This window comes from Nerophis lumbriciformis, linkage group LG22 (assembly GCF_033978685.3).
Source record: "Nerophis lumbriciformis linkage group LG22, RoL_Nlum_v2.1, whole genome shotgun sequence".
Classification (NCBI taxonomy): Eukaryota; Metazoa; Chordata; class Actinopteri; order Syngnathiformes; family Syngnathidae; genus Nerophis; species Nerophis lumbriciformis.
This window is the reverse complement of record NC_084569.2, coordinates 34900766-34923717: the sequence shown is the minus strand read 5'-3', so window position 1 is coordinate 34923717 and position 22952 is coordinate 34900766. Positions and strand designations below refer to the sequence as shown.

The 22952-nt window shown below is 37.7% G+C and overlaps 1 protein-coding gene across 3 annotated transcripts in view; it reads left to right on the top strand.

The window, feature by feature from the left end:
* scaf1 (SR-related CTD-associated factor 1) overlaps positions 1 to 22589 on the top strand; it is a 39465-nt gene extending 16876 nt beyond the window's left edge. Inside the window, exons 4-7 of one of the 3 annotated variants that reach the window (XM_061973764.1) lie at positions 2896 to 3135; positions 8425 to 8502; positions 12781 to 12909; positions 22228 to 22589. In XM_061973764.1, the coding sequence (XP_061829748.1) occupies positions 2896 to 3135; positions 8425 to 8502; positions 12781 to 12909; positions 22228 to 22386 (606 nt within the window). In that variant the 3' untranslated portion in view covers positions 22387 to 22589. Of the gene's footprint in view, positions 1 to 2817; positions 3136 to 8424; positions 8503 to 12780; positions 12910 to 22227 lie in introns of all 3 variants that reach the window. The other 2 variants (XM_061973762.1, XM_061973763.1) reach the window with 2 other exon arrangements.
* The last annotated feature ends 363 nt before the right edge of the window (positions 22590 to 22952 follow it).

Here is a 22952-nt window from a genome sequence, read left to right as displayed (position 1 = left end):
AATAAGACATTTAAATTGTTATGTCAGGTTTGAGACAAATGTGCTGCTGGTATGGCCACAGTGTGCACGTCTGTATTCCACTGAATGCTCAGGGTGTTTGTGCGTTTGCTCACACACATGAAAAATTAGAGGGAACATTGACTATAATAATTCTGCCCAAAAATAGAAATAGCTTGTGTGTGATGGATGTGAGCCACCACTAGGCTGATCAGTGCAACAGCAGGCAGTCATGAATGCTAAGCATAACAATAACATACATATATACACACAGGGTCCATTGCCAGGGTTCATGTGGTCAACATATATAAAATAAAAACTAAATAAGGTAATTTTCAGGATTGTTTTTTTAACAAAACCTTTCTACATATAAAATGCTTTTTTTGGTTGATTGATTGAGACTTTTATCAGTAGATTGCACAGTACAGTACATGTTCCGTACAATTAAGGCTGCAGCTAACGATTATTTTTCTATCGATTAATCTATAGATTTTTTTTTTCTTTTCTTTTTTTCCGATTAATCGGTTAATCTATAGATTATTTTTCGATTAATCTATTGATTTTTTTTTTCCGGTTAATCTATAGATTATTTTTTTCGTTTAATCTATAGATTATTTTTCCTTTTACCGATTTTTTTATTTTATTTAAAATGAGGATGAAAAAATAAATGTAGGCCAGTTTTTTCAAAAGGCATGGCTTTTATTAACAAAAAAAAAAGTATGGCCACTCAGTCATCATTGACAACAACATGACAAAATATTCTGTAACAATGTAAACATTTAAAACTTTTAACATTTAACAAAATTAAAAGTAGCTTATTTGCTTTTTAATGTGCAAATATAAAATAAACATACAGTGCAAATCTTAATATTCTGCAATAGTATAAGCATTTCAAAAGTAAAAGCATTGCTTATTTTGCTTTAAAATGTGCAAAAATAAAGATAAACATCCAATACAAAAAAGTGCGTAATTCCTTGAATTGGCGCCGGGTATATAGTATTCGCATGCCTTGAATTACTGCCGGGTAAAACTTGTTTCGCAAAATAATTAGCGCATGCTTGGCCTTGGCCGCCGGCTCAGAATTAACGCCAGATCAAACTCGTTTCTCAAAATATTAATTTTATTAGCGCATGTCTGGAATTTTTGCTGGGTCAAACTCGTTTCGCAAAATAATTAGCATAAGTCTAGAACTTCCGCCGGGTCAAACTCGTCACGTCATGAGTGACACTTCACCTGTCATCATTTTCAAAATGGAGGAGGCTGATTTCAATAATTTGAAATCGCATAAAGGGAAGAAGATAAAGAGCTATTCAGTAGGATTTAAGGTCCAAGCTATTGAATATGCTAAAAAGAACAGTAAGCAGCTATGTTGTATTAATATACCGTAGCGGCGTGTGTCAAATATGAGTCATTAAATGACTCCCGCCTCCTGGTGGTAGAGGGCGCTAGTGATCCTTCTTGCGACTACCGGTACTGCAGAAGACTGGTGCTGCAGAAGAAGACAACAAGCCACAAGAGTGAGCAGCGATCGTTTGCTTGCACTTTTAACATGGAGGATTACATATCTAAAATAAAACAGTTTTCTAAACTGGACTTTCAATCGAAGCAGGAGGTAATACTTAAAGGAAGATCTTCATCGAGACAGAGAGACTTTTAAAACTGAAGAAAGATAAGGAAGACTTCTATAAACAAGTTATCGATGCTTTTGATCAGAAGCAGCTGCGCATGGACTCATAAGTAAAGGTAAGACCATAATAACGTTTTTTTAATTAAATGTGCTTTTCATGATGGTATCCTTACATCACTCAAATTTATAAGCGCAGGCCTAAATTTACCCCACGCCTTTTGGTAAGCGCAGGAGTGAGAAGAGGTTTTAAATTAATTAGCGCCCCGGCGGCTATTCAAGGAAATACGGTATGCGACGCGTCGACGCCATTTACGTAATCGATAACGTCGACGCGTCGTTTCAGCCTTACGTACAATTGACCACTAAATAGTAACACCCAAATAAGTTTTTCAACTTGTTTAAGTCAGGGTCCACGTTAATCAACATTAAACTGCCTCAAGTTGTTGCTCAGATTAAATAAAATGACAAAACTTTTCTTCTACATATAAAAAGTGCAACATTAAACAGTTTCAAGTCAACTCAGCCTCAGATTAACTTTTATTTCCCCCCCCAGCCTTTAACCCTGGTGACTTTCACTCAATCTTCATGTTTTTTGCCAGAAAAATCAGTTTATCCCCATTGTCTGCAGAAAGAAGAAGTGGGTCAAAATCTAGTTTTTAATGCAATATGGTCTTAAATCTGCTGCTATAAAAACATTTGTTATTGCTTTAGCCCTGCCTGACTCGCCGAGGAGAGGCTGCTTGAATGCGGTGGTGACGCTTCAAATGGGTTGGCATGTTTGACGTGTTGTCAGAAGCAGCTGCTGAACGTGTGTTGTGCCTCGTTGTGCATTGTTTACACAACGTGCGGTACGCTACTTAATATGTTCGTGTGGAAACTCGTTCGGTACACCTCCGAACCGAACTGAAACCCTCTTACCGAAACAGTTCAATACAAATACACGTACCGTTACACCCTTATCCTCCGGTGATGATAATACCTGATTACTAGAATACAGTTAATTACCGGTACCATAATGTAATTAATGATTGTTAGTTTTGGGAAGCAGTCTGGAGACACATAATTTGCTACTTGCGAAAGTTGTTGTGGCTTTTTGTGTACGTCTTCTTGGAATCAATTCAGTCCGGGTTAGATAAAAGTCTGGTAGCTCGTGGTAACTTTAATCACTCACTTCTCTCGTGTTTCAAATGCAGATCCTCTCTCAAGCCAACCAGAACCAGTCCCAATCGCATGCTCCTCCTTCATCAGGCAACTCTTCATCCTCCTCACAGATCCCTCCTCCTCCTCCTCCCTCGCTGCCTCCGTCGCATGGACTGAGCCCGGCACAGTTCATCCTCCAGAGCTCCCTGCCCTTAGTCGGTTGCACCAAAACCCCACCCTCTCACTTGCACCCCAGCTTAGGTGGCGGATGCGCACAGACTCCCCCACCGATGTTGCCTGGGGGGCTGCCAGGATTCATGGGGAGCTCTAGAGACACTTTATGGGACAATGAAAGTAAAGACCCCGATAAGGTAAAGTTGATTTTTCTTACAAAAATATTCTATAATGTGTGTAATGTAAGTAACTGAGCACAAAGATAGTACACAATTTCACTCAATCTGGTACTTCTGTTATGTCAGGTGTGAATTGTCAGGGCTAAGCTTCTAACATAGTCAGAAAATTATTATATTTGCTACAAAAGTGCAATACAAACATTATCTATTATTATAAAATAAGACGGCATTATATCATTCTGATAGTTTTCATTTAGTAAAAAAGACTAAAACCAATCAAATATGCTAATATGGTAATATTGTATATGTCTATATTTAAGAAAAAAGCAGCCATCATGTCAACGTTGTGCTTTTAGTGTCGACATTTCAACGTTTTCTGATCATATTAGGGATGGGAATGTCAGGGTACCTCACTGTATAATATCATAATATGCGATACATGACTCACGATAACATCTAGACATGACATAGCTGCGATGGAAATGGAATGAAACCACCAAACAATCGAAATTTAATTGAATTGAACTATTTATTTCAAACCTGCACTGGCAGAGACATTTATGCAAGGCTTGAAAAGGGGTTGGATGAAGCAGATGCTTATAATATCCCAACCCCTCTCACTCATTCCACATTTAACACAAACAATATAATACAAGAACAATACCATACAAACAAACAAAAATTCATACAGCAATAGTGCAAAAACAATGATAGTGTTTGAGTGCAATATAACAGTTGTTTGTATGAATAAACACACAGCAAAACAAGTTGTTTTTTTAAGAAACAGTGCAACTTTTTTAAAGGGGAACATTATCACAATTTCAGAAGGGTTAAAACCATTAAAAATCAGTTCCCAGTGGCTTATTTTATTTGTCGAAGTTTTTTTCAAAATTTTACCCATCACGTAATATCCCTAAAAAAGCTTCAAAGTGCCTGATTTTAACCATCGTTATAAACACCCGTCCATTTTCCTGTGACGTCACATAGTGATGCCAACACAAACAAACATGGCGCATAGAACAGCAAGATATAGCGACATTAGCTCGGATTCAGACTCGGATTTCAGCGGCTTAAGCGATTCAACAGATTACGCATGTATTGAAACGGATGGTTGTAGTGTGGAGGCAGGCAGCGAAAACGAAATTGAAGAAGAAACTGAAGCTATTGAGACATATCGGTTTGAACCGTATGCAAGCGAAACCGAGGAAAACGACACGACAGCCAGCGACACGGGAGAAAGCGAGGACGAATTCGGCGATCGCCTTCTAACCAACGATTGGTATGTGTTTGTTTGGCATTAAAGGAAACTAACAACTATGAACTAGGTTTACAGCATATGAAATACATTTGGCAACAACATGCACTTTGAGAGTGCAGACAGCCCAATTTTCATCAATTAATATGTTCTGTAGACATACCCTCATCCGCTATCTTTTCCTGAAAGCTGATCTGTCCAGTTTTGGAGTTGATGTCAGCAGGCCAGGGAAGCTAGGGTCGATATTCTTCTCTTGATCATCTTCGGTGGCATAAGGGACGGTGTGAGCCAAGACGTCCAGGGGGTTTAGCTCGCTCGTCTGCGGGAACAAACTGCCGCCATTGCTTGCCGTGCTACCGAGGTCCTTTGTCCCTGAATTGCTCACACACTCCGGCAGATTGAATGGGGGTCTGGCGGCAGATTTCTTTGACTTTATTGTTGGAAATGCATCTGCTTTGAGTGTCGCAGGATATCCACACATTCTTGCCATCTCTGTCGTAGCATAGCTTTCGTCGGTAAAGTGTGCGGAACAAACGTCCAATTTCCTGCCACTTTCGCATCTTTGGGCCACTGGTGCAACTTGAATCCGTCCCTGTTCGTGTTGTTACACCCTCCGACAATACACCGACGAGGCATGATGTCTCCAAGGTACGGAAAACAGTCGAAAAAACGGAAAATAACAGAGCTGATTTGACTCTGTGTTTGAGAAAATGACGGATTGCTTCCCGATGTGACGTCACGCTGTGACGTCATCGCTCCGAGAGCGAATATTAGAAAGGCGTTTAATTCGCCAAAATTCACCCATTTAGAGTTCGGAAATCGGTTAAAAAAATATATGGTCTTTTTTTCTGCAACATCAAGGTATATATTGACGCTTACATAGGTCTGGTGATAATGTTCCCCTTTAAACTAATTTTAAAACCATTGTTTTATTTTATATAGATTAATTCCATTAAGCAGGAACAACAAAAATATAAAGCTTTTGCACACTTTCATTAAAAAAAAAAGTAGTCTAAAGGCATCCATCACAGGCTGTCACATTGACAGTGAATAGTTAAAAGAAAATATACATTTGATGTATGTAATGTAGACCCGAAGTCTCTTTAAAATAATTCCTTTCATGAGCACACAGAGAAGATGAGAGCTATTGAAGGATTACATTAAGAAAGCCACATTGTCTTCTTACCGCAGTGTTTGAAACTAAAACCACTTCTATTCTTTACAACCGAGTCCTGTGGAAATAAAGCGCGCAAGTAAGCCAAAGCATTTTTGGGGGTCTCGTCTCCCGCCACAGGGACTTATTAAAGAGGAACGATAAAGGTAATCTATAGCTGCAGAAATAAAAAAGGCAGATACACAGCGAGAGCATGTCAATTATTGTATCTTAGGGTAGAATCAGTCCTTCTCAGTTTAATGCCGGCCCCCCACATCCAATATGATGAAGCGTATGTCGCCCTTGGCTTCACTGTAACCACGGTGGGAGACGAGGAAAGACCAGTTTGTTGTTTCCTGTAATGTTGATACACTTACAATGTTATGCAAAGGCATAGATACAACAATTTTATTGACAAATAATACTATTTATAGTCAAGGCGGAGAGTGGTAGGTGCAAAATATTTTCTTCCTGGGGGGGCTCAATATAAATGATTTGAGAAGCACTGGGCTAGATATATTCATGTCCATATATCATCCAGATCTTACCCTATTTAATGCATTTGAGGGCCAGATAAAGAAAAATATAAGGATGTGGGAGCTACTTTGATACAGTTTGGGCTTTAAAGTTGCTTTAAACCATCTTAACCTTGGGTCATTGGAGACAAAGTCATTTAGTACAGAAGTCCCAATCAACATTTTTGGCCTCTGATCTTGAGCTGATGTTTTTACATCAGATCCGATCCGATACTTTGACAATAGATCATATGATTTTGAATATATTATAGCAAGTAATAAAAGTAAATACAAAACATATTTATAAATCATATCATATGTAGAATTTGCTAGTATTGGTGTAAATCAGATGATGTATTACATTTGTGGTATTGAATGCTACATACAATGTTTTTAAGAAAGTAAAGTGGCTTGTGCACAATAACTACCGTATTTTTCGGACTATAAGTCAGTTTTTTTCATAGTTTGGCCAGGGGTGCAACTTATACTCAGGAGCGACTTATGTGTGAAATTATTAACACATTACCGTAAAATATCAAATAATATATATATATATATATATATATATATGCATACCTGCCAACTACTCCGGTTTTCCCGTAATTAGTAGGGTTTTCATCAACCTATTCCGGGTTACGGTTGCAGTGATAAAAAATACGGTTTTTCATTAATTAAAAAAAATAAATGTTTTTTTAAGTTTTATTCACGAAATCGCGTAACAACAATGACAATCGACACTGCTTCCCGTAACTTCCTATCGAGCCATTCCGAATGCCATGCGCGAGGCTATTTATAGCACCGCTGCCAAGCACGAGGCACCAGTTGCCATTGTTTCCAAACGAGCGAACGATCATGGAATCAGCCGGAGAAAAATCGCAAACGAGTCTTAAACCGAAAAGAAAACTGCAGTCATTCCGTGAAGAATATTCAAAAGCCTATCCGGGAATAATTATCCGTTCCAAAAAGGGTGAAAACTACGCGGATTGCACCTTGTGCAGACAAGATTTTTCGATCGGACTCGGAGGAATTAGCGATGTAAAAGACCACGTTGGGACAAAAAAACACAAGTCTAATGCCGTTGCTAGCGATACAAGTGGAAAACTTTCAACGTTTTTCGTCGCCCAAACAGATTCTTTGGATGTGATAAATGCCGAAGTTTTATTTACGGAGGCAATAATTGAGCATGGACTTCCAATCGCACTGGCTGATCACATGGGACAGTTATTTCGGAAAATGTTTCCCGACTCAAAAAATCGCCAAAAAATATGGATGTGGTCGAACCAAAACATCAAACATTATTCAGTGTCTTGGAACAGAATCCTCAAAAAGTATCGCCGATGCCATGAAGACGGAACCATTTAGAATGTCGACTGACGGCAGCACCGATTATGACGATGTAAAACTGTACCCCATTTGTGTTCGATATTTCGATGACGACATTGGAAAAGTATTGTCAGTACTTCTGTCTTTGAGGGAATGCAATACGGCTTCCACAGGCGAAAACATTTACAAAATACTCGCGGAAGAAATAGACTCAAACGAAATTCCTTGGCAGAATTTGGTTTGCTTTGCTGCCGATAATGCTGCAGTGATGATGGGATCTAAAAAGGGTGTTGCAGCTTTCATTACGGAAATGTCTCCTTCGGTTTACATCGCCGGTAAGTACAGTTCGTAGCATAAAAAAACTCACAAAACATAAAATTTTAAGTAAATCTTTTATTACATAAACAATAAATCAAATCAAAAATAATTTCTGTGTACAGTATATCTTTTTATTTGTGATAACGATAAAATGTTCAAAACAAGTAACATATAACTATCATACTATTCTATTACTCTATATTAATTTGAAAAATGTCGTCATGAAGTTTTATATTTATATTTATTTATATTTTCTTTCATAAACCAAAATTTAATTTTAATGAAGTTAGCTTACCATGTTTACAGTATGATAATTGTGATTGAAGTGTGAATTTTAGGCACAGAATATTTTTTACAATTGAACAAGGCAGTAGATTATACAAGCTTGGACAGAAAGTTAATAATGACACCAACTTTTTTTTTAATGGAATTGTTTAGTACTGTTTTACCATTTGTTTACTGTAAAAAGTGTTTATACTGTTTATACTTTCAATTAACAAATTGAAGTCTTGTGAAAGGTTGACAGGATAACTGGCATTAACTGTCAAAATAATTTCAAACTATTGAAGTTAGCTTACAGAATAAACATGTCAATCAACCCATATGATTTTTGCTGTAATATTTTTGTCTTGAAAAGTCACTGTGACTGATAGAAAAGTGATGGTTTTAGCAACATTTTAACCTGTCTGAATGCTAATAATCATTTTGCGTCGGGCGGCGAACCCCCCTGAACCCCCCACCAGGACTTTGTTCTGGACCTACCGGGGCCTGCGGCCCCTGGACCCTGGCTACTAGGTTTTTCTGATTTCAAAAGTTGGCAGGTATGTATATATATATATATATACACAGATATGGTATATATCAATAAATACTTGAATTTCAATTAATTACAGCTATATATATATATATATATATATATATATATATATATATATATATATATATATGTATGTGTGGGGAAAAAAAATCACAAGTCTATTTCATCTCTACAGGCCTGTTTCATGAGGGGTTCCCTCAATCATCAGGAGATTTTAATGGGAGCATTCACATACCATGGTTTATATAAGGCACAGAGTGGGTGGGTACAGGCTGGCGTAGGGGCGTGGTGATTGGCTCATGTGTTGCCTAGGAGGTGTTTCCGTCTGTGGCGGCATGCTGATACAATTTCGCTGCGCTTGTTGAGGAATGACAGGTCTGGACGGTATATAATAAACAGTTTCTCTTTCAAGCATAGGTTGCATCTTTTATTACCACTATTGTAAGGTGTGCTGGATGCAAGAATTTGCCATGTTATTGAATATTCAACATTATTGTCTTTGAGGTCCCAAATGTGTTTGCTGAGTTCTGTGGTATTCCGCAGGTTTTGGTTCCTGAAAGAAGCCTTGTGATTGTTCCATCTGGTTTTAAACTCTCCCTCGGTTAATCCTACATATGTGTCGGATGTGTTAATGTCCTTGCGTGTTACCTTAGATTGGTAAACAACTGATGTTTGTAAGCACCCCCCGTTGAGAGGGCAATCAGGTTTCTTGCGGCAGTTGCAGCCTTTGTTGGTTTTGGGGTCGCTCTGTCCGGGGGCCGACGGCTCATTTGCAGTTGTTTTGTTGTGGTTTGAGATAATTTGTCGTATATTGTTCATACAGCTGTAGCTCAATTTAATGTTGTTCTTGTTGAATACTTTTCTTAGGGTGTTGCCTTTGGGGAAGTGTTTGTCAATCAGACTGAGGAATTTGTGGCCTATGTTAGTTGAGACGTTTTTGCTGTATGGGGGGTTGTATCAGATGATGTTGTTTCGTTTTCTGTTCTTTTTTGGTTGGTTTCCTGGCGTGGGTTTTTTCCCACACATACATATATTGCGCTCTACTACGGTATCGAGCACTATTTTTTGGATAACCTTATTAAGACATATATATATATATATATATATATATATATATATATATATAGCTGTAATTCACTAATAAAAGAAATACTTGAATTTCAATGAATTACAGCTATATATATATATATATATATATATATATATATATATATATATATATATATATATATATATATAGCTGTAATTCACTGAAATTCAAGTGTTTCTTTTATTTATTGATATATACCGTATTTTTCGGACTATAAGTTGCAGTTTTTTTTCATAGTTTGGCCGGGGGTGCGACTTATACTCAGGAGCGCCTTATGTGTGAAATTATTAACACATTAGCGTAGAATATCAAATAATATTATTTATCTCATTCACGTAAGAGACTAGACGTATAAGATTTCATGGGATTTAGCGATTAGGAGTGACAGATTGTTTGGTAAACGTATAGCATGTTCTATATGTTATAGTTATTTGAATGACTCTTACCATAATATGTTACGTTAACATACCAGTTGGTTATTTATGCCTCATATAACGTACACTTATTCAGCCTGTTGTTCACTATTCTTTATTTATTTTAAATTGCCTTTCAAATGTCTATTCTTGGTGTTGGCTTTTATCAAATACATTTCCACAAAAAATGCGACTTATACTCCAGTGCGATTTATACTCTGAAAAATACGGTAAATATGAACAAAAAATATTGGCTCCCATTTAAATCATTTGGGTTTTCCAATCAGTTAAAAATGGCAAATAGCCCCGGTCCGATCCCAGGATCGGGACATCTCTATCATTTAGTGCAGGTGTGCCCACACTTTTTATGCAGGCGAGCTACTTTACAGTTGATCAAGTCGAGGGGATCTACCTCATTCATATATATAATTTATATTTATTTATTTATGAAAGAAACGTTTTTGTTAACAAGTTAAAGGTGTTTAATGATAATACAAGCATGTTTAACACATATAGATTCCTTTCTTTCATGAAGACAAGAGTATAAGTTGGTGTATTTCCTGAATCTGATGACTTGCATTGATTGGAATCAGACAGTAAGGCTGATAATGTCCGCATTTTTCAATGGAGGAGAAAAAAGTCCTCCTTCTTGTCCAATACCACATGAAAGTGGTTGGTTTTTGGCATCTTAATTGTCCAGCTTCCATGTTCGTTTTAATACCCTTTACAAGAAATACATCGGCAGGAAACTCAATAGCTTGATAGCTTGTGCCCGCCAGCTTTCTGAGACTCTTATTTTGTTAGCGCAGGCAGGAGGAACCAGCGCTTTTATTGTGAAGATAGGAACTGTGCAGTCGGTCTTTAGAGTTTTGACGGCAGGTACGGCGTTAGTCTGTTGAAATAAAAAGTGTTTTTTGCCTTCCTGTCGGTCATTTTTTCTTAATAATGAGTGACGAAAGTGACGTCTCAGTGAAGATTGATGATCGCTAATTTTTAGGTCTATTTTTTTAATGCAGGCAGGAGGAAGCAGCGCTTTTATTGTGAAGATAGGAACTGTGCAGTTGGTCTTTAGGGTTTTGACGGCAGGTACGGCGTTAGTCTGTTGAAATAAAAAGTGTTTTTTGCCTTCTTGTCGGTCATTTTTTCTTAATAATGAGTGGCGAAAGTGACGTCTCAGTGAAGATTGATGATCGCTAATTTTTAGGTCTATTTTTTTAATGCCTGGCTGGCGATCGACTGACACACCCTCTCCGATCGACCGGTAGCTCGCGATCGACGTAATGTACACCCCTGATTTAGTGCAATAACTGATAACATTCCATTAATAATTAATTAAGTACATTTGTAGAGTATGCCGACGGCCAATAAAAAGCGAATAAAAAGTCGAAAATTGCCCTCAAGGCGCATTTATACACTGCAAAAAGTCAGTGTTAAAAAACAAGAAAAAAAATACAAAAATGAGGGGTATTTTATTTAAACTAAGCAAAATTATCTGCCAATAGAACAAGAAAATTTGGCTTGTCAAGACTTTCCAAAACAAGTAAAATTAGCTAACTTCAATGAACCCAAAAATACCTTTAAAATAAGTATATTCTCACTAATAACAAGTGTACTTTTCTTGGTAGAAAAAAAAAAGAGACCTTTTTGCTCAATATGTTGAAAAATATTCTTAAATGAAGTAAATGCCAGTGCCATTATCTTGACATAATGATATGCGCTCTGCTTTACATTTGTTCAAACCAGCAAACTTATACTAAAAACTAATTTATTGTTCTTAATGGAAAGGCAACAAGGCAACCGCTTGTTACTCTCGGGGTCTCCTCGCCGCTCAGGCAAATCATATTGTCTAAAAATGCATTTTTCCATCGATAACATGACATCATCGCGCCAAGTGCGTGCTCTTTCAGTCAATTAGTGCGCATATATACAGCCCGACCAAAAAAAAAAGTATTGTAATTTTGAAGAATTTATCTGAATGTGCATGAACTATTTCTGTTCAAAATTGTTAGAAATGTCACATGTTAAATGTTTAAATATTAACAGTCAGTTTACTGTACTGTGTCAACTGTACTACTATATGAGTACTTATGTTCTATTGTTTCATTGAAAATAAAACAGCAAAGTCTGTCATCTGTTTTAATTATGAGACACAATTGCGTCAGTCATGATTTTTTACATGCTTGAAATAAGAAATTATTACTTTAAAAAAGTAGTTTTATACTTGTGAGTGTTGATAACACAGCTTTGCAACAGTTGATATTCTAGTTTCAAGCATGTTTTACTCAATATAGGTCATCAAATCTCAGCAACAAGCTGTAATATCTTACTGAGATCATTCAAGACCAAAACCCTTAAAACAAGTAAAACACTCTAACATGAAATCTGCTCAGACAGAAAATAAGCAAATAACACCCTTATTTGAGATATTTAATCTTACTTAGATTTCAGTTTTTGCAGTGTAGACACACCTTATGTATGAACATATTTTTGTGGTTTTGTGCATTGGGTGTTTAGCTCGCTAGTCTCGTGAGCAAATAGCAATCTTGTCGAGCAATAAGTTATTTTGTTAGATTGGTTTGATTTAAGCAGATAAACCCAAATCCCTCTGCTTTGTTAAAAAGCAAAAGCCAAACGTTGTATGTCTATTATACCTTCTCTTAGACATTGCCTCCTCCAGATCATGTTAGGTTGTCCTACCCCGTTTTTTTAAATGCATGTGGAATTTGTATTTAATTTTGTTGTCTCATCATAAATTTGTCTTCTTTCAATAAATGCACAGTACCTGAAGAAGCTCCACACGCAGGAACGGGCAGTGGAGGAAGTGAAGCTTGCTATCAAACCCTACTATCAGCGCAAAGACATCACCAAGGATGAATACAAAGATATCCTCAGAAAAGCTGTTCACAAGGTCAGCTGGACAACACACATTATACATAGAGATGTCCGATAATGGCTTTTTTTCCCGATATTCCGATATTGTCCAACTCTTAATTACCGATTCCGATATCAACCGATACTGATATATACAGTCGTGGAATGAACACATTATTATGCCTAATTTTGTTGTGATGCCCCGCTGGATGCATTAAACCAGGGGTGCTCACACTTTTTCTGCAGGCGAGCTACTTTTCAATTGATCAAGTCGTGGGGATCTACCTCATTCATATATATAATTTATATTTACTTATTTATGAAATATATGTTTTTGTTAATAAGTTAAAGGTGTTTAATGATAATGCAAGCATGTTTAACACATATAGTTAATATTGTTAAAAAATTAAAGGTGTTTAAAGATAATACAAGCATGTTTAACACATATAGTTAATATTGTTAACAACTTAAAGGTGTTTAAAGATAATGCAAGCCTGTTTAACACATATAGTTAATATTGTTAACAAGTTAAAGGTGTTTAAAGATAATACAAGCATGTTTAACACATATAGTTAATATTGTTAATAAGTTAAAGGTATTTAAAGATAATACAAGCATGTTTAACACATATAGTTAATATTGTTAATAAGTTAAAGGTGTTTAAAGATAATACAAGCACGTTTAACACATATAGTTAATATTGTTAAAAAATTAAAGGTGTTTAAAGATAATACAAGTATGTTTAACACATATAGTTAATATTGTTAACAACTTAAAGGTGTTTAAAGATAATGCAAGCATGTTTAACACATATAGTTAATATTGTTAACAAGTTAAAGGTGTTTAAAGATAATACAAGCATGTTTAACACATATAGTTAATATTGTTAATAAGTTAAAGGTGTTTAAAGATAATACAAGCATGTTTAACACATATAGTTAATATTGTTAATAAGTTAAAGGTGTTTAAAGATAATACAAGCACGTTTAACACATATAGTTAATATTGTTAAAAAATTAAAGGTGTTTAAAGATAATACAAGTATGTTTAACACATATAGTTAATATTGTTAACAACTTAAAGGTGTTTAAAGATAATGCAAGCATGTTTAACACATATAGTTAATATTGTTAACAAGTTAAAGGTGTTTAAAGATAATACAAGCATGTTTAACACATATAGTTAATATTGTTAATAAGTTAAAGGTGTTTAAAGATAATACAAGCATGTTTAACACATATAGTTAATATTGTTAATAAGTTAAAGGTGTTTAAAGATAATACAAGCACGTTTAACACATATAGTTAATATTGTTAAAAAATTAAAGGTGTTTAAAGATAATACAAGCATGTTTAACACATATAGTTAATATTGTTAACAACTTAAAGGTGTTTAAAGATAATGCAAGCATGTTTAACACATATAGTTAATATTGTTAACAAGTTAAAGGTGTTTAAAGATAATACAAGCATGTTTAACACATATAGTTAATATTGTTAATAAGTTAAAGGTGTTTAAAGATAATACAAGCATGTTTAACACATATAGTTAATATTGTTAATAAGTTAAAGGTGTTTAAAGATAATACAAGCACGTTTAACACATATAGATTCCTTTCTTTCATGAAGACAAGAATATAGGTTGGTGTATTACCTGATTCTGATGACTTGCATTGATAGGAATCAGACAGTGGTGATGATAACATCCGCATTTTCGAATGGAGGAGAAAAAAAGTCCTCCTTTCTGTCCAATACCACATGAAAGTGGTTGGTTTTTGGCATCTTATTTGTCCAGCTTCCGTACTCTTCTTTGTATACACTTTACAAGAAATACATTGTCGGCAAACTTCGTAGCTTGCTAGCTTGTGCACGCCAGCTTTCTGAGACTCTTATTTTGGTAGCGCAACTGTGCAGTCGGTCTTTGGAGTTTTGACGACAGGTACGGCGCCAGAGTCTGTTGAAATAAAGTGTTTCTCGCCTTCCAGTCGGTAATTTTAATGAGCTGGCAGCAGCCAGCGTCATCTCAGAAGACCCTCGGGTGCCGTGAATGTCAATCAAGTGACGAAAATGACGTCATAGTGAAGATTTATGATCGCTCATTTTTAGGACTATTTTTTTAATGACTGGCTGATGATCGACTGACACACCCTCCGAGATCGACCGGTAGCTCCCGATCGACGTAATGAGCACCCCTGCATTAAACAATGTAATAAGGTTTTCCAAAATAAATCAACTCAAGTTATGGAAGAAAATGCCAACATGGCACTGCCATATTTATTATTGAAGTCACAAAGCGCATTATTTTTTTTAACATGCCTCAAAACAGCAGCTTGGAATTTGGGACATGCTCTGCCTGAGAGAGCATGAAGAGGGCGGGGTTGAGGTGGGAGGTAGGGAGTAGAGTTAGTGCTGCAAGGGGTTCTGGGTATTTGTTCTGTTGTGTTACGGGCGGATGTTTTCCCGAAATGTGTTTGTCATTCTTGTTTGGTGTGGGTTCACAGGGTGGCGCATATTTGTAACAGTGTTAAAGTTGTTTATACGGCCACCCTCAGTGTGACCTGTATGGCTGTTGACCAAGTATGACTTGCATTCCCTTGTGTGTGTGAAAAGCCGTAGATATTATATGATTGGGCCGGCACGCAAAGGCAGTGCCTTTATCCAATCCAATCCACTTTATTTATATAGCACATTTAAACAACAAAATGTTTTCAAATATTATCCTTAGCTCCACCAATGACTGAATAAAAACAAAAAATAAATACATATAAAACCTATATAAAATAAATATGATTAAAAACTATTTTAAAGGGTAAAACCAATTAAATCAGTAAATAGAAATCAAAATTTAAGCTTTATTGGCGCTCTGTACTTCTCCCTACATCCGTTTACCACTCCGTGCAGCGGTATTTTAAAAAGTCATACATTTTACTTTTTGAAACCCATCCATCCATCCATTTTCTACCGCTTATTCCCTTTGGGGTTGCGGGGGGCGCTGGAGCCTATCTCAGCTACAATCGGGCGGAAGGCGGGGTACACCCTGGACAAGTCGCCACCTCATCGCAGGGCCAACACAGATAGACAGACAACATTCACACTCACATTCACACACTAGGGCCAATTTAGTGTTGCCAATCAACCTATCCCCAGGTGCATGTCTTTGGAGGTGGGAGGAAGCCGGAGTACCCGGAGGGAACCCACGCAGTCACGGGGAGGACATGCAAACTCCACACAGAAAGATCCCGAGCCCGGGATTGAACCCAAGACTACTCAGGACCTTCGTATTGTGAGGCAGATGCACTAACCCCTCTGCCACCGTGAAGCCCACTTTTTGAAACCGATACCGATAATTTCCGATATTACATTTTAAAGCATTTATCGGCCGATTATATCGGCAATCCGATATTATCGGCCATCTCTAATTATACATATGGTCAATTCCACTCATACAAATTTAAAGTAAGTTGTTTTCAACCAGCAAGTTAATTCTTGATTTGGAATGACACTGACCCAGAAGATAGTAAGACAAATATACAAGAGGCATCATTGTGAATAAAAATATTACACCGCTTTTATTTCCATTTGAACAAAAAACATTTGTCAAAATTTGCAGGGGGTTGAATCATTTCAGGTTTGACTGTATATAAATAAACTACTAGTGTCAGTTCAACATCTGACCAAATAAACTAAATAAAAATATATAATATTTAAATGACATGTATTTGCCATGGGACATACAGTACAGGCCAAAAGTTTGGACACACCTTCACATTCAATGTGTTTTCTTTATTTTCATGACTATTAGGGATGTCCGATATTATCGGCCGATAGATGCTTTAAAATGTAATATCAGAAATTATCGGTATCGGTTTCAAAAAGTAAAATGTATGACTTTTTAAAACGCCGCTGTGTACACGGACGTAGGGAGAAGTACAGAGCGCCAATAAACCTTAAAGGCACTTCCTTTGCGTGCCGGCCTAATCACATCATATCTACGGCTTTTCACACACACAAATGAATGCAAGGCATACTTGGTCAACAGCCATACAGGTCACACTGAGGGTGGCCGTATAAACAACTTTAACACTGTTACAAATATGCGCCACACTGTGAACCCACACCAAACTAGAATGACAAACACATTTCAGGAGAACATCCGCACCGTAACATAACATAAACACAACAGAACAAATACCCAGAACCCCTTGCAGCACTAACTCTTCCAGGCCCCCGCCCACCTCAATCTCCTCATGCTCTCTCAGGGAGAGCATGTCCCAAATTCCAAGCTGCAGTTTTGAGGCATGTTAAAAAAAATTATGCACTTTGTGACTCCAATGATAAATATGGCACTTTTTTCCATAACTTGAGTTGATTTATTTTTGGAAAACCTTGTTACATTGTTTAATGCATCCAGCGGGGCGTCACAACAAAATTAGGCATAATAATGTGTTCATTCCACGACTGTATATATCAGTATCGGTTGATATCGGAATCGGTAATTAAGAGTTGGACAATATCGGATATAGGCAAAAAAGCCATTATCGGACATCTCTAATGACTGTTTACATTGTAGATTGTCACTGAAGGCATCAAAACTATGAATGAACACATGTGGAGTTATGTACTTAACAAAAAAAGGTGAAATAACTGGAAACATGTTTTGTATTCTAGTTTCTTCAAAATAGCCACCCTTTGCTCTGATTACTGCTTTGCACACTCTTGGCATTCTCTCCATGAGCTTCAAGAGGTATTCACCTGAAATGGGTTTTCACTTCACAGGTGTGCCTTATCAGGGTTGATTAGTAGAATGTCTTGCTTTATCAATGGGGTTGAGACCATCAGTTGTGTTGTGAATGAGAAGGCGTCCAAACTTTTGGCCTGTACTGTATATTTAACATACACACACAAATATACACACTGAGTGACATTATGCAATGTATTTATTGATGTCCATTTCATCCAATGACTAACTTGAAAATTGAAATTGGAATAACTTAAACTCTTTCAATGTCTTGTTAGCATCATGTTGGCAAGAACGCGTACTAAGCAAAGGCTTGGATGCACAGTTGCGCACAGCCAAGCCATCTGTGGGTAGTTTTTAATCACGATACACGATATATATCTCCATATTTTGCCTTAGCCTTGAATGAACACTTGATGCATATAATCACAGCAGTATGATGATTCTATGTGTCTACATTAAAACATTCTTCTTCATACTGCATTAATATATGCTACTTTTAAACTTTCATGCAGAGAGGGAAATCACAACCAAAAGTGTATTTATTAAACAGTTATTAAGCAGTGGCACAAACATTCATGTCATTTCCAAAACAGAAAGTGCAAGATTGTCAGGGACATTTTAAAACAAGCTATGAGTGCACTTTTGTGCATGATGTCACTAAGATGACTTATCAAAACAACACTAAATTAAAGTGCACTTTTTGTACAGAACGCCACTACAATAGTTAAAAACAAATAAAGTGCACTTTTGTGCATGATGTCACACAAGATATTTCAATAAGTGTCAAATAAAAATGAGCTGCATAATAGGAAATCAAATAGTGTATGTCCTTCACTATGTGGTAGGTTACTGCGGACGTTATCTCCTTCTGTTGTTGACTATTTTTTTCATACGGTGTTGATGTGGAAATGGTTACCTCGGCATTTTGTTGGTGTGGCACCGAACGGAGATGTTGACATGCGGAGTTTCAAGCACTCTTCATTCTCTAGCGGGTGACTTTTCAAATGATGCTACAAATTAGCAGTGCTGCTACTTTTTGTAACAACGCTTTTGCCCCACACTTAACATATTACAGTTGTCTGTTCGACATATTCCCACTTGAAGCCAAACCACCGCCAGACGATGGACCCGCTGCTGTTTTTCTTTGGAATTAATTCTTCCTTCATTTGTTACCAGATTCGTACCTTCTTTCTCTCGTATTACCACTCGCACCACAGCTAACGTTACCCATGCCGCTACCTCTCTGCTCCGCGAGGGCGTACACGTATGTGACGTATGTAAGAAGGTGCGCATGTTTTACGTCTCTTTGAGAAGGAGAGACAAGAAAGAGTGGGAAGAGCCTGTAGTGCAGGCCTGGGCAATTATTTTGACTCTGGGGGCCACATTTAGAGAAAAAAATGTGTCTGGGGGCCGGTATATCTATTTTTAGGAATACTAATACAAAACCTCACAATAATGTCTGATTGAATGCTAAAAACGTTATGACAGACCGCCTTAAAAAAACATAAGGGAATTTTACATTTTTCTATGAACGATAAAACACTGAATATTGACAAAATATGAATGTCACGCCCTCTTTCGATCGACATATTTTACAATCAAGTGAAACGCAACAAAAATGCAACAAACAGTGAAATATGAACGCGAAGGGTACAAAATAAACCCACCTACAATCTGATACATCTGATATATCACTAAGCTTTAGAACTTTGTTGTGGAAATCTCCTTCCGCGTCTGTGGAAACGCTTCCCGCCCACACTGCTTGGTGCCTCGTCTGAGCTGCTGTGACCTAGATTACCATAGTACTAATTAGATGACCATAGTAACTAATTAGATGACCATAGTAACTGGTATATCATCCATAAGCGCAGATTCCAACCATTGAAAAACTTTGTATAGTTCAAGACTTGCGGTCATTAGAAAACATCACTGCACATCATACACTTTCCATCTTAAAGGGGAACATTATCACAATTTCAGAATTGTTAAAACCATTAAAAATCAGTTCCCAGTGGCTTATTATATTTTTCGAAGTTTTTTTCAAAATTTTACCCATCACGCAATATCCCTAAAAAAAGCTTCAAAGTGCCTGATTTTAACCATCGTTATATACACCCGTCCATTTTCCTGTGACGTCACATAGTGAAGCCAACACAAACAAACATGGCGGAAAGAACAGCAAGCTATAGCGACATTAGCTCGGATTCAGACTCGGATTTCAGCGGCTTAAGCGATTCAACAGATTACGCATGTATTGAAACGGATGGTTGTAGTGTGGAGGCAGGTAGCGAAAACAAAATTGAAGAAGAAACTGAAGCTATTGAGCCATATCGGTTTGAACCGTATGCAAGCGAAACCGACGAAAACGACACGACAGCCAGCGACACGGGAGAAAGCGAGGACGAATTCGGCGATCGCCTTCTAACCAACGATTGGTATGTGTTTGTTTGGCATTAAATGAAACTAACAACTATGAACTAGGTTTACAGCATATGAAATACATTTGGCAACAACATGCACTTTGAGAGTGCAGACAGCCCAATTTTCATCAATTAATATATTCTGTAGACATACCCTCATGTCAGCAGACCAGGGAAGCTAGGGTCGATATTCTTCTCATGATCATCTTCGGGACGGTGTGAGCCAAGACATCCAGGGGATTTAGCTCGCTCGTTTGCGGGAACAAACTGCCACCATTGCTTGCCGTGCTACCGAGGTCCTTTGTCCCTGAATTGCTCACACACTCCGGCAGATTCAATGGGGGTCTGGCGGCAGATTTCTTTGACTTTATCGTTGGAAATGCATCTGCTTTGAGTGTCGCAGGATATCCACACATTCTTGCCATCTCTGTCGTAGCATAGCTTTCGTCGGTAAAGTGTGCGGAACAAACGTCCAATTTCTTGCCACTTTCGCATCTTTGGGCCACTGGTGCAACTTGAATCCGTCCCTGTTCGTGTTGTTACACCCTCCGACAACACACCGACGAGGCATGATGTCTCCCAGGTACGGAAAACAGTCGAAAAAACGGAAAATAACAGAGCTGATTTGACTCGGTGTTTGAGAAAATGGCGGATTGCTTCCCGATGCGACGTCACATTGAATATTAGAAAGGCGTTTAATTCGCCAAAATTCACCCATTTAGAGTTCGGAAATCGGTTAAAAAAATATATGGTCTTTTTTCTGCAACATCAAGGTACCGTATTTTCCGCACTATAAGCCGCCCCGGGTTATTAGCCGCACCTTCAATGAATGGCATATTTCAAAACTTTGTTCACCTATAAGCCGCCCCGGGTTATAAGCCGCGCCTACGCTGCGCTAAAGGGAATCTCAAAAAAACAGTCAGATAGGTCAGTCAAACTTTAATAATATATTACAAACCAGCGTTCTAACAACTCTGTTCACTCCCAAAATGTAATGTGCAAATGTGCAATCACAAAAATAGTAACACTCAAATTAGCAATAGCAACATCAATAACTCAACGTTGCTCGAACGTTAATGTCACAACACACAAAATAAACATTTAAAGCTCACTTTTTGAAATTATTCCTCATCCATAAATCCCTCGAATTTTTCTTCAGTGTCTGAATTAACAAGTTGGGCGAATACGGCATCCAAAATGGCCGGCTCCGTCTTGTCGAAGTCATCAGAGTCAATGTTGCTGTTGTTGTCCAGCAGTTCCGTGAATCCTGCCTTCCGGAAAGTTCGGACCACAGTTGAGACCGATATATCCGCCCAGGAATTTACAATCCACTGGCAGATGTTGGCGTATGTCGTCCAGCGCTGTCTCCCTGTCTTAGTGGCGCAGGTCATCTTGTTGCTTCCTCCACCTACGCACCATTGATTCATTTATGTTCAATTCTCTTGCTGCTGCTCTATTTCCGTGTTCTACTGCGTGACTTATTGCCTTGAGTTTGAATTCTGCGTTGTACGCGTGTCTCTTAATAGGAGCCATTTTGTGGTCTTTACAGATGTAAACACACAAATTAAATGAAACGTAATATCCGCGCGCTTCTTCTTCTACGGGGGCGGGTGGTTGCTTACAGTAGAAGAAGAAGCGCTTCCTCTTCTATGGGGGCGGGTGCTTACCTTGGCGGTTGCTTACCGTAGAAGAAGAAGCGCTTCCTCTTCTACGGGGAAAAAAGATGGCGGCTGTTTACCGTAGTTAGTTGCGAGACCTAAACTTTATGAAAATGAATCTTAATATTAATCCATATATAAGCCGCACTGTCAGCTTTTGAGTAAATTTGTGGTTTTTAGGTGCGGCTAATAGTGCGGAAAATACGGTATATATTGACGCTTACATAGGTCTGGTGATAATGTTCCCCTTTAAAGATCTAAAAAAATGATTTGGGAATGTCCGGCGGGCCAGATTGAAAAGCTAAACGGGCCGCATGTGGCCCCCGGGCCTTAATTTGCCCATGTGTGCTGTAGTGTAATGCCCGCAGCTAAAAGCAACTGCGTGAGAACGTATACTGGAATATCACCATATAGTCATTTTCTATATCGCACAGAGACAAACCCGCGATATATCGAGTATATTCGATGTATCGCCCAGCTTAGTCTTACTGACTTTGAACTGTATCAAGCTATTTATTCTTGTGTCTTCATTTCAAGATCTGCCACAGCCGTACGGGTGAGATTAACCCCGTCAAGGTCAGCAACCTCGTGAAACTGTACGTCCAGCGCTACAAATACTTCCGGAAACACGGCCGCAAAATGGACGACGAAGACCGGGATGACAGGGAGCTGGGATCACTGCATTCCTCCGCCTGATACGGGAGCTTTTTCAAATATGCCGTCACTCATGTGTGGACATTCACTGTTTTTGTATGATCATTGTTTAGCCTACCATGCCCATGTATCACGCCTTTTATCCCTTCATTTGTCTGTAAATATATCCCATAAAAACAGGTCATGTATAGAAGATGGCGAACGGTTATCAGTCCATGTATTCCAATAAAGTCTCATCAACCTTGTCAATGCTATCAATTCATTGATTGTAGCGAAATACATGTTTATTTTATTGTAGCCCAGTATGTACTAGGAAGACACCATATTTGCTTGTGTCTCTTCACACACAGTATGCAAGCGAGCTGGACTATTATTTATCATGCTTCTAATACATTTTCAGAATGTGCTGTCCTTGGTTTGTTTGCATGGGTTACTGAGTTTGAGCAATTCCATTCAAATATGAGTGGATCAACAAATCATAAATGGTGACTGGTGCCTACTCATTGTGTGTATTGTTTAATTACAAAATCTACAGCTAATAATGAAAGACAATTAAATGTTATATCCACTGCTGCATAAATGTGACGGTTTGTGAAGAAATACGCATG